Here is a 12,657-nt window from a genome sequence, read left to right as displayed (position 1 = left end):
AATAAAAATTATAATAACTCTCAATAAAGGTTTTATACCCATTATAAGAATACACTATGTAGCATTTATTGGTCACTATCTTTATGACAAGGGCTATGCTGAGTCTTTTTACATTCATTATCTCTAATCTTCACAAGAATGTTGTGAGGTAGTAACTATTATTTCCATTTTATAGATGAAAAGGTATTATATATTAATCCTTAGAACAGTCTTATAAAATCAAGCACTTCACACTTTTTCTTAAGTGAAAACAAGGGCTCAGAGAGGTTAACAAATATGTTCCAAGTCTTACACCTAAGCTGATGGAATCTTGATTTGCACATACATTGGTTAGTCTTTCAAACATGGTCTTGACACTACCGTATCTTTCTAACCTTTTATAAAGACTGCCTTATTCATACATAATGAGTTTCCTAAATACTGAATGAATAAAATAAATCATTAATTAAATGGCATTTAATAGTTTAATAGTTAATTAATAATTAATAGTTTAGATAAACACTGATTCAACACCATCATTATTAGGAATCAAGGCTCTGTAGAGAATCTAGAAGAAAATTAGTGGTGGTGATTATGAATTCCAGGACAAGGAGGCCTTAAGACTATCCTAGAGAGCAGAAGAAAGCCCAGTCAATGTCCAAGGATGACTCAATGGGCAAAGAAAACTGGCAAACTTCTTTTGAGTGTCCTCACCTTGGTGAAGAAACTGTTAAGTCCATTTAAATGATATGCTTTCATACACAGGCCACTGTCTACTACCCGCAACAGGCCTCGCAGACAGAAGAGGAACCCACAGACGGTGAAGGATGTTCAGCCCCAAGAGGTGAACCATAGTTTGTAGTGTGCTTGCCTCGTGCACCAGTTTGTGATTCTTTCGTCATCTTGTCCTGACCACCTACCTATCTGTCATTCCTACTCAGCAGCCTTTTACAAATCCAGTCTGCTAGTTAGTGGCAAGAATTTGGGGCTCTCTAACTCCACATTTGGAAAATTCTCCTTTGCCTTTCTTTTTTTTAAGTGCAAAAGAGTCTTCCTAAAATTCAGAGGCTGCTTTGTTGAGGTTCACAAAAGCAGAGAAAATAAAGAGAACAGGGGAGCAGACTCCAGATGTCTTTCTCTCTTTCTCTTTCTTTCTCTCTCTCCCTCCCCAGCTCCTCCACCATCTCTTTTCCTCTCTCTGTCCCCCTCCCTCCCACCTGTCTCTTCTCTGTTCTCTCTCTCTTTCTTTCTGACTCTAAGTGGATTTCTTTTTCCTTTTGCAAATGTCCCAATAAAGATAATAATGCATTTATTTGTATGACAAAACATGTAATATGTATAACCTTCAAGGCCTTGGCTATGTCCTGGAAGTTTAGAAATTTTAGCAGAGGTTTGTTATTGGTAATGTCATTGGCAATGGCAATGATATTTTTGATGGAAATGTACCTGTCTCTGACAGCTCTGGACATAGCAGAATGCAACCACTGGACCACTATGATTTCCTATCCCATCTCTTGGTGTGATCTCAGTTCTGATCTCCCATGTCTTAAAAAGACTGCTTATTTGGAAGTTAAACTTAGGAAGCATCATTTCATTTAAAAATTTTGTTTGTTTATTAGATGAGTCAGATGAAGCTCCATGCACCTGATCTGCCAGTAGAGGGCAATGAGCCTCCAGCTTCTTTTGTGAGTTAGCACTTTCTCTTAAATATTCCTTCCAATTAGAAGGTCAGAGTTAAAAAAACAAAAAAAAGTATCACTTCCAATCTAGTCTCAAGGAAATACTATTAAGAGATATGACCCACGATGCCCAATTATTTCCTCAGAAGAATGTTAAAATTTTTGTGAATATTAATATAAAACATAGATTTTCCCATAAAACTTTTGGAAATGCAAAATGTGAGATAGTTGTATTCCTATGTTTAACTCCTTAATCTGAATTACTGGGTCCGCAATGCTGGTAACTTTTTTTGGTTTTTGCATATTATTTTATTTTTTAATAATTTTTTATTTTTTTATAAACATATAATGTATTATTAGCCCCAGGGGTACAGGTCTGTGAAAGTTTACACACTTCACAGCACTCACCATAACACATACCCTCCCCAATGTGCTGGTAACTTATTATAAGAAGAGAACCAATCTGCTCTATAGAGTGACATCTTCATCATCCATATGTTAGCACTGGCTTATTCCTGAATGGCCTCACTTCTTGAATTTCTGGAAAAAAAAAAAAAAAATATATATATATATATATATACCCCTAAATGAAAACACTTGAACTTACAGATTTAAAATATTTTCATGGGTAGGAGCATGAGTTCTCCCTTTCTGAAAATGATTTAAGCCTTTCCATTAAGGACATCTATTTTCAAGGCCCCATCTTTGAATTAATTTTATTTTACCTTTTCATTAGCTAATTACAAAGCCAGATTTTCCACCACCACCGATTCCTACATCTGTGTCAACTTCTTTCCTTGTAAGTACCAGGAAGTCACTGATGATTTTTTAAATGTCTTTTGGGCCCCATGTGGGTAGTGTCTCTAAATCTACAGATTCTTTCTCAGGATACACACTCTCTAGGCCAATCTGACCTACTGTAGCACACAAGTATATCTGAGAAAGCAAGGCCTACTTTCTATCTATAAATTAGTATGGATATTTTTTATTATTAAAAATAGTTCTATCATTATCTCATCATCAAAAAATGATAAATAGTTTTGCTCTCGGAGGTAAACAGTCTCCTTTCTAGATACGTATTTTGGAGAATATAACAATAAAATTTTATATTCTCCAAAGTAAGTATCTAGAAAGGAGCCTTTATTATATAAGGCCTATATTAGCTACAATTTTGTATAGAAGTTGGGTACGAAAAACAGACCATATGTAGGCAAACCTGGAATAAAATTTAGGCACTTAAGAAGTAAAAGGTAAAATTCATTCACTCAAGTAATTACTGAACATGTTCCTACTTGGTACTCTGTTGTCGATAAATGAGAAAGAGCTAAAATTAAGTCATTTTTTCAAGAATTTTTACATTTTTAGTGTGAAAACAAGTCATATGTGTATAGAGCGCTTAATCTTTCACATATTTTTTTGTGCCAAAGCAAGTGATAACTAATTAAAAGAATGTGGTAAAGGGGAAAATGAATGGACTCATAGTAGTTAAAGTGAGAGAAAGATCCACTGGCTAAGTGGTTGAAATTAGAACTAGAGTGATGGGGAGGTAAGAGATAACTTAAATAAGGAAATAAATATGCCTAGGATTGGGAAAGAATAACATTTCTAATGACCTACTATTATTTTTATCTCTCTTATAGCATAATGCCACAAAGGCACTTCCCTCTACTGCTTTTAAAGATAAAATGTCAACACCTAAGGTAAGAGGTCCACAGGAAAATGTAATCTTGTCACACTCCTACTGTCAAGGAGAGAAGTTCTAATTGTGTCTTCCTAGAAGATGTTCACTAAGAAGAGTATCTGTGTGATCATAGGATGGGACCTAAGACATGTCTGCTTTCCTAGTGTGGTCAAAACCAAGAGGAAGAAGACGGAAAGGTTTTAGCTAGATAGAGGACATGTCCCATTGGATGATTGCCCAGTGCCTCACCACTCTTCTCTTGATCCCTCACCTTCTTCGTCTTACATCCATTAGTCAGATGAATAGTTGGATCCTAATGCGATTTTTCTCCCGTTCTTTCTCTGCCGTCCCATGTTTGCACTCCTTCACTGTGGTATATCCAATGATCTGTAAAATAGGAAGTGTGACTACAAAGAATTTATTTTAATTTCCTAATAGTTCCAAGTTATACAATATCTAACTTTTTAGAATTAAGTAGATGGCTTAAGAACTTTGTCTTTTTCAGGGTTCCAATCCAAACGTCTGAAGCAGCAGCTAAGCAGGGATGGGTGGGGTAATGATCAACCTGGAAGACTGGATAATCTGGGTGAAGAGAAAGATACTTTCTCCTCATTATTAGCTCTTGATTACTCAAGGATGTTAACATTTCTTGATACATGTTGTGCTTTGAGATGACTCAACAAAAATTTTCAAGAGAGGCATGGTCTTGAGAATCTTTGCATGACTTCACAATTTCTGTCTTCCATACTCATGGGAGAGGAGAGGACTCTAAACAAGCAGCTGTCCACCTAAAATCTCTAATTAAGTGACTTTCTTAACCCCCCTTTTCTTATTGTGATGTTGACTAATATTTCCTCAGGTATTTTGAACATCTTGATTTTCTCATTTAGTAAGAAATAATTTACCCTCTAATTAAAGCAAGCAAATGAAAAAGTCCCCAGGAAATCACAGGAAACTGGGAGGGATGGAAGAAAATTGTATGTTCATCATTAGATGACTAGCAGCATCTTGACTGTTTTAACCATAAACTTGTCAGATTAGAACTGTAAGAGCAAAATTATATAAATAATCTCTGATTTATATAACATCTTTTTCCCACATTATCTTTTGCAATCTTTATTAGCTGAGTCATTTGAAATTTGCTGCAAGTGAATAAAACTTTATAAATTAAAATTTTTGCACAGAAATTTGTATAATTCAGTTACTGACAAGCTTAAAGTGAACTTCACTTTCTAAATAGAGAAAGTTCTAATTACATAAACTAATAGCATAAACCAGAGGCTGACAACTGGTAGCTGGCAGGACATATCTGGACTACAGACTGATTTTATTTGGCTGGGATGATTTTGGTCATAAAGTATTTTTAAATGTTTTGAATTTAAATGTTTGTTGATTGCCAATATTTAAAAATTGGGAGATCTTGCATAAACATCCAGATTTCCAGCTTTGTAAAAGTAATCAAATGATCTGGCAGCCCTGGAATCACATCGCCCATAGCAACCATTAGCTTAGTTGACTGATGTTGGAATAAACATTGTTGGTTGCCTTTCAAATAACCTTCCTCCTCCTTGTTTTCAGAACACCAATTTTATTCAGCTGTAGATATTTTAGAAAAGGTAATCCTGATTCCATTTCCAGGATAAATCTCTGTCCTTTTAAGTCAATTGTAATAATCTTATTTTCCTTACTTCCCTCCAACCCCCACCTATCTTCTTTCTTTCTTTCTTCCTTCCTTCCTTCTTTTTTGTTTTTTGCCAATGAGACAGGAGAAGAGATATGTTGAGAAATTTTCACAAAAGATATCCTGACCCTTCTTCTGGATGTTGGGATCTGAATAGCCTCTCTGGTAGTGTTGCAACCATGTTGTGATTATGAGGTCAAGGCTGATATACTGAATAAAATAGAGCAGAGAGATAAAAAGAATAAAACCTGATCTCTTAATGATGTCATTGAATTGATAGATTAATAACTGTTGGAGTTACCCTAAACTTTGCTGGGATTTCCTATTATTTGGTCAATAAAATTTCCTTATTTTTCAATCCATTTCAAGTTGGATTTTCTTATTTGCTACAGAAATCATCTCAACTAATAAAGTTGCTGCTTCCATGATTAGGGCACATGATTTCCATGTGTCCAGTTAGGGCCACTTCATCAGCACCATGATTTCCATTTGTTTTTTATACTTGGCCTGCTTTACCCGTGTACACCATGGACCTGGCCCACACCCCTTCCTTTCCTTGGGGAACTTTTTTTTTTTTTTTAGATTTTATTTATTTATTTGACAGACAGAGATCACAAGTAGGCAGAGAGGCAGGCAGAGAGAGAGAGAGGAGGAAGCAGGCTTCTCCCTGAGCAGAGAGCCAGATGTGGGGCTCGATCCCAGGACCCTGGGATCATGACCCAAGCCGAAGGGAGAGGCTTTAACCCCCTGAGCCACCCAGGTGCCCCTCCTTGGGGAAACTTCATCCACAAGGAGTTCATTTCCCCTTGTGGTGTGAGTTTCTATATAAGCTCAATCCCCAACACACCCAGGGTCCATCTGCCAAATCTCTCCTATTATAGCAGCCTTTCTTTCCACATGGGAGTTTACTCAAGAACACATTAAAAATTCTAGCTTTATCTATGAGGTTAGGTTTTGGACAACCTTGCACTAACCCAGAAATAAATCCCTATTTCCCACGAGGCCACGATTTTTCTTATGACAAACCTATAGATCTTTCCTGTGTTGTCTTCTTCCTTTGTTATATGGTTTTTGTTTTAACTCCTGTCCCTGTCTCATTTTTAATATTGGTAAAATGGAAAGCTTTAACCTATGAATCTTCAACTAGACACATGACCCGAGCTAGAAATAAAACATAGGCTATTAAGAAGAACGTTTCTGTAAATTTTGAAATGATGGCACTAGGTGCCTGATGTGGAGGCCGCGCAGCTCCTTATAAGGACAGACAACTGGAGGACAATGATGGGGAAATGATTCTCTTATCCTAAGACTTTGAACCCAAACCCTACAGAGTTTAAATTTAAACAATTTAAAGCAAAGACTTTGATTTCACAGTCCTGTTTCCAAATTAGATCTGCCACTTACCCACTTTGTAGGAATTCCACAATATGATATTTAACTACCTCAGATATGCCACCAAGCCTGCTCTTCGAATTCGTTATTTTTACTTTCTCTGCTTTAGAACAATAGATTAACTTATGGTCTTATTCAGGTACTCTATGAGTGGTATGCCATATGGTTTCTGTACATACTCCTTAACACCTCACCAAGTTACTGCTTTTTATGACATTTGAAAATGCTTTTAACTTTGCATGAAATGACAAAGTTGTGTGAAGTCTGACTGAAAAAGAAAGCAAGTTTTAGCTGTAATCAGAAATTGTGGAAAGGGTGGGGCTATATGATTTATGTGAGTAATAATGATACCAATATGGTAAGGAATCGAGGGTGGCTTCTGGGTGACAGCCGCAGAGATCTGAGCCTCTCAGCCCGACAACACTCAAGGGACTCTTTCTGCCAACAACCACTGAATGACCTGGGGAGCAGCTTCCAACCCAGTTGGGCTTCGATTGCTACCTCATGAGAGAAACTGAACTTAGCAGAAGACTCAGCTAAGATTTGCCCAGATTCTACAAAAACAGAGAAACTATGAGAAACTAAATACATGTTCTTTTAAGGTGCTATGGTTTGGGGAAATTTGTTATGCAGCAATAGATAACTGCTACAAAGGAGTAGAGATCAAATGTTTGGAATATTCCAGATAGGTTTAGGTAGAATTAACCACTATCTTTAACAGGAATCCCATCATTTCAAAACTTTTTTTTCCTTTTTCTCTCTTTATATTCTTTCATGCATCCTTTCTTTTTTAAAAAGTACCAGTTATCTGCTTGAGATTTCTGATATCCAGTCTTCTCATATATTGTGTCTTCTCTCACATCCTTTTGCCTGTTTCCTTGGTCTTTTTGAAGAATTCCTGAAGTGTATCTTTTAGACGTATTTTATCTTTTATACTTTAAATGCTCCTTTTTGCTAATTTTAAGGAATTTTATAATTATTCCTCATATTTGCTTAATAAGAATCTCCTCTTTCTTATCTCACTTCTGTTTTATAAAGGCCACCTAATGAACTATTTTTGCCTTTCATTTCCTGAATTTTACTTTTAAAATTCAATTAGCAAAGCAACTTCTGTCTAAACTTCATCAGTGCTTCTCAAAGTAACTATTTTTCAAAAGTGCATCCTTCTTCAGCCGCTCGAACATTATGCTCCCCATTTTTCACAGACACAATTATTTTCATAGGTGATGCATTGCTGTTTTCTAGTTGACTCACCCTTGTGTTTTAAAAGTTGTATCCTGGGGCACCTGTGTGACTCAGTGGGTTGACCCTCTGCCTTCAGCTCAGGTCATGATCTCAGGGTCCTGGGATCAAGCCCCGCATTGGGCTCTCTGCTCAACGGGGAACCTGCTTACCCCCCCCATCTGCCTCTCCGCCTACTTGTGATCTCTCTCTTTCAAATAAATAAATAAAATCTTTAAAAAAAAAGTTGTATCCTGACCTGTGATATTCTTTCATTTTATAATCTTTGATGACAGAATCTATCTCTTCAGCTAAAGAGCTTCAGAATAACTAGCATTCTGAGTGTAATTTGCAAATAGCTTGTGCCATGAGTAAACCTTGCATATTCTTCTCTGCCCAAGATTCTCTTTTCTTTTAAGCTAACACTGTCTACCAAGGCCACATCAGGAGTGGAACACCTTGTTGGTGATCTACCTCATCAAGGTAGATGTTGGAGATCTACCTCATCAAGCATTCCTGATTCATTATGCGAAGGCCTCCACCAACAAAACCTGCAAGTCTTGGCATATCTGCTCTTGAATTTGCCTTGTCTTTTCTGCTGCTTCCAGAAAAAGATCTTCCCTTGCCAATGACAGCTTTAGACACTGCTTAGCCACTAGCCCCAGGCTGTCTGCTTTGCGGCTCTTCAGTAGTAAAATATTACTATTATTATGCTAAGTAAGACTGTTATAGGGGCTAAATCCCCAAGCAGAAGAAAATTGCGGTATGTTATTTATTGTGAAGCCATCTTCTTGATGAAATTTAACTCTTTTCTTTCTCATACCTAGTGTTGAAATCCAAACTTTTTTTATAAATTAAAAAAAAGCTATTATGGTGAGAACACTTGACTTGAAACGTACCTCCTAACAGGTTTTAAAGTATAAATGCAACATTGTTACCTATAAACACAATGTTGTATAGCAGATCTCTAGAGTTTGTTTATCTTGCATAATTTAAATTTTATGCCCATTGATTAGCAACACTGCACTTCTCCTTCCTAGCCTCTGGAAACCACAGTTCTAATTCTGTGCTTTGCTTCTGTGAGTTTGCTTACTTCAGATACTTCATATAGATGGATTCATGAAATATTTGTCCTGCTGTGACTGGCTTATTTCATTTAACAAAATGTCTTGCAAGGTCACCCAAGTTGTTATGTATGACATAAGATGGAGTAACACTTCATTATATGGATATACATCACATTTTTAAAAATCCATCATCCAGGGGTGCCTGGATGGTTCAGTCAGCTTAAGCATCTGACCCTTCATTTCAGTTCAGGTCACCATCCAAATGTCTTGAGATCAGCCCCACATGGGGCTCCACACTGAGAGGAGAGCCTGCTTGAAGATTCTTTCCCTCTGTCCCCAACCCCCACGGGTGCACACACACACACTCTCTCCCTCTCTCCAAAATAAATAAATCTTGTAAAAAAAAAAAAAAATCTGTCAAATGTAAATGACATTTACATTGTTTCTACATTTTTGGTAGTGTGAATAGTGCTGCAATGTATATGGGATTACAGATAATTCTTCTTCCAGACTCTGATTTCAATTATTTTGGATAAATATCCAGAAGTGGAATTGCTGGGTCAGATGGCAATTCAATTTTTAATTTTTGAAGAATTTCCATGCCATTTTCCATAGTAGCTCTATCACTTTAAATTCCCACCAACAGAGCACAAGTGTTCCCTTTCTCAACACCCTCCCTAAACTCTTGTCATCTCTGGTCTTTTTTTATAATAACCATCCTAATAGGTGTGAAGTGATATTTCATTGTGGTTTTGATTTGTGTTTCCCTGATGATTAGTGAAGTTGAGCACTTTTTCATATACCAACAGGTATAGGCGTTTAAATGTCTTCTTTGGAAAATATGTCTATTGAGGTCCTTTACTTATTTTTAAAATCTGGTTGGGACTTCTGGGTGGCTCAGTCAGTTAAACATCTGCCTTTGGCTCAATTATGATCCCAGGCTCCTGGGATCGAGTCCCAGGCTAAGCTCCTTGCTCTGCAGATTCCTTGCCTTCCCTCTGCCTGCCACTGCCCCATGCCTTTGCATGCTCTGTCTCTGAAAAATAAATAAACATCTTTAAAAAAAATCTGGTTATTAAAAAAAATCTGGTTATTTACAAGATGGGATCGAGAGGGAGACAAATCATAAGAGACTCTTAAATTTCACAAAACAAACTGAGGGTTGCTGGGGAGTTCAGGATAAAGTGGCTGGGTTATGGACACTGGGAAGGGTACATGCTATGGTGAGTGCCATGAAGTGTGTAAGCCTAATGATTCACAGACCTGTACCTTGGGGCAAATAATACATATTATGTTAATTAAAAAAAAAACTAATCATGTATTTTATGCTGATCAACAGAACACAATAAAATTTAAAAAAAGAATCTGGTTATTTGTGAGTGTGGTGTGTTTTTTGGGAAAATATACATAACAAAAAAACTACCATCTTAACCATTTTCAAGTTAAAGTTCAGTGGCATTAAGTACGATCATAATGCTATACAACCATTATTACTATCCATTTTCAGAACTTGTTTATCACCCTAACCAGAAATTTTGTCCCCATTGAATATCTTTTCATTATGCCTTGCCCCAGTCTCTGACAACCTCTATTTAACCTTCTATCCATATACATTTGCCTATTCTTGGTACTTGGTGTAAATGAAATCATACAATATTTTTTCTGTTACGTAATTGGCTTATTTCATATAACATATTGTTTCTAAGGTTCATCCATGTTGTAGAATGGATCAGAATTTCACTCTTTTTAGGGTTGAATAGCTTATTATCATTTTACTATATTTATTTTCTGTTTGAAACAGTTGCAGATAATACCTGGGGCTCCACATACTCATTCACATTAAGACTGCTTTTATCCTTGCTCATTCTCCAGACATATAATGCTTTTGACCCTTTGTTTCACTGTACTTCTTTGATGATGAACATATTTTTAAGTTGATAATTCTATCTACTTTATTCCTAGCATTTTAGAACCTTGTTTTAAGTTAGAGTTATTTCTATCTTCATCTTAGCAAAGAACCGTATCTGAAGTTGCTTTCTTAGCCTTATCAACCCTCTGCATCAGTTCAGTGTTGAAATCCGTGGTGTTCAATCCTGCTGGGGGAAGTAGCAAGGAAGTTCAGGAATATATCTAAGCAAAAAATGTAGTGGTGACACTCTGACTGTAGATAATGGCCTCCTGATGTCCTAGTAACTCTTGAGGAAAAATAGTCTCAGTCTCTGAATTGCAGAAATTATTGTATTTTTCATAGCAAAGACTCCTGAATTACAGGCCAACTGTTGTGACTCAGCACATAGCATATTTCCCCTATAAGTCAATGTGTGTCACCAATTTGGCTTTCTAAACTCTGTGAAATAGCTCACCGAGATTTGTGTGTCTCTTGGGACATGTAGCTATAATTGGAATGAAGTCTACAGAAGTCAAGTCTAGGCAGAGACTCCTTTAGCTCTACTTGCCAACGGTGGAACTGAGGAGATCCAGTGGAGAGCTGAAGTATCAGATAGGAAAACCGGGAAATCAAGAGAAAATTCAATAGAAATGTACAGGAGAGAATAAGAACTTTTTTTCCTAAAATAATATTATATGAGGGAAGTAGAAAACAAACAGGGGTAAAAGCAGAGACAGATCCCTAACTCTACCAATAGCTGGCTTTTTAGACTTAGCAAGTAATTTCAACTCTTTGGACATCTTTAAATTTCCTCATCCATGCAATGGAATTAAGAATTCTTGACTTGCCAGTTTCCAAAGAGGGTTTTCTAAGAAACATGTAAAGGCAGTATGAAAATACAAAAACAAAACAACAAAAAAAAAGAAATACCCATTGTCTAAAAGGATGACTCTGTCCTTAGATTTGTCAGAGGTGAGGCCCTCTCTGTGTGGGCCACTGCTTCACACAGCTTTGAGCAGGAACCTGAGAAAAATTACTAATTACTTGTACATATTTAATTGATGAGACTGCATTTTTCTTGTGTTTTTCTTGTATTTTTTATTCTTCCTCTGAAATGTGTCAGGGGGCAAGAATTCCAATACCTTTCAAGGGTCCTTCTAGTTGGACTAAGAATCAAATTGACATGAGACAGATTAACATGAGAAAATCAAATTTAATAGCATGTGTACATGGAATCCAACACAGGAAATTGCAAAGAAGTCGGGCAAAATGAGGTATAGATTTCAGTCTGACACAAGGAGAAGAGGATGTGAGACATCAGAGAAAATAATTGTGTTAAGGGTGTTAAGAAAAAGAGAAGATGTTGGGTAGCTAGATGTTTGCTCTGCCATACAAATGGGCCACTCAAATAAATTTACCTCTGCTAATAACTCTTATTCTGGGAAAGAGCTCCCCCCCCAATTAAAATTTTTCTATGTAGTTAAGGGAGAAGCACAACTTTCTCTTGAGCCTCATAGGGATTGTCAGTTGCCTTCAGCACAGAATAAACTTCATGCTAAGGTGGCCCATTTTAAGGTGACCTTCCCTCAGCCTCTACAAGTAGTTTCAGAACTTGGCTCCATATTTCTATTAGATTTCTCCTGTTACATTAAGTCTGAATCTCAAGCAGAATTTTTGGGTTGAATCAAACACTGTCTTCGATCTGAGGCTGCCCTGTGCAATGATCCTGAATCGATGATTTGGGGAAATCAATATGCACTGAATCCACAAACCTATTAGAAACTATGAAATTACAGCTGATTGTCCAGTTGATGATTTTTTAAAATGAGAATATCATAAGATAATAATAAAAGCTTACATTTGTAGCACACGATATGATTCATACAAGTATGTGTGTGTGTTTGTGTGTGTATACATGACTTCACTTTCACTTAGTCCTTAGAACAAATCCATGTGAAGAATCATCGTCCTCATTTCACAGATGAGAAACCAAGATAAAAATGAAAAGAAGTGATTTTTCTCTACCTCACATATCTGGTAAGTGTTGGAATAGGGACTCAAACCCAGCT

At 36.7% G+C, this 12,657-nt stretch overlaps 1 protein-coding gene across 3 annotated transcripts in view; it reads left to right on the top strand.

The window, feature by feature from the left end:
• ADAM28 (ADAM metallopeptidase domain 28) overlaps positions 1–5,322 on the top strand; it is a 106,304-nt gene extending 100,982 nt beyond the window's left edge. For 2 of the 3 annotated variants that reach the window (XM_045997479.1, XM_045997477.1), the window contains exons 20-23: positions 745–823; positions 1,599–1,664; positions 2,395–2,457; positions 3,299–3,445. In XM_045997479.1, coding sequence (XP_045853435.1) covers positions 745–823; positions 1,599–1,664; positions 2,395–2,457; positions 3,299–3,421 — 331 coding nt within the window. In that variant the 3' untranslated portion in view covers positions 3,422–3,445. Of the gene's footprint in view, positions 1–744; positions 824–1,598; positions 1,665–2,394; positions 2,458–3,298; positions 3,446–3,844 lie in introns of those variants that run through there. The other variant, XM_045997478.1, reaches the window with a different exon arrangement.
• The last annotated feature ends 7,335 nt before the right edge of the window (positions 5,323–12,657 follow it).

The sequence above is a fragment of the Meles meles genome, chromosome 2 (genome assembly GCF_922984935.1).
Source record: "Meles meles chromosome 2, mMelMel3.1 paternal haplotype, whole genome shotgun sequence".
NCBI classification, from domain to species: domain Eukaryota; kingdom Metazoa; phylum Chordata; class Mammalia; order Carnivora; family Mustelidae; genus Meles; species Meles meles.
Note: the sequence above shows the minus strand (reverse complement) of the source record. Positions and strands in the feature narration are given on the sequence as shown.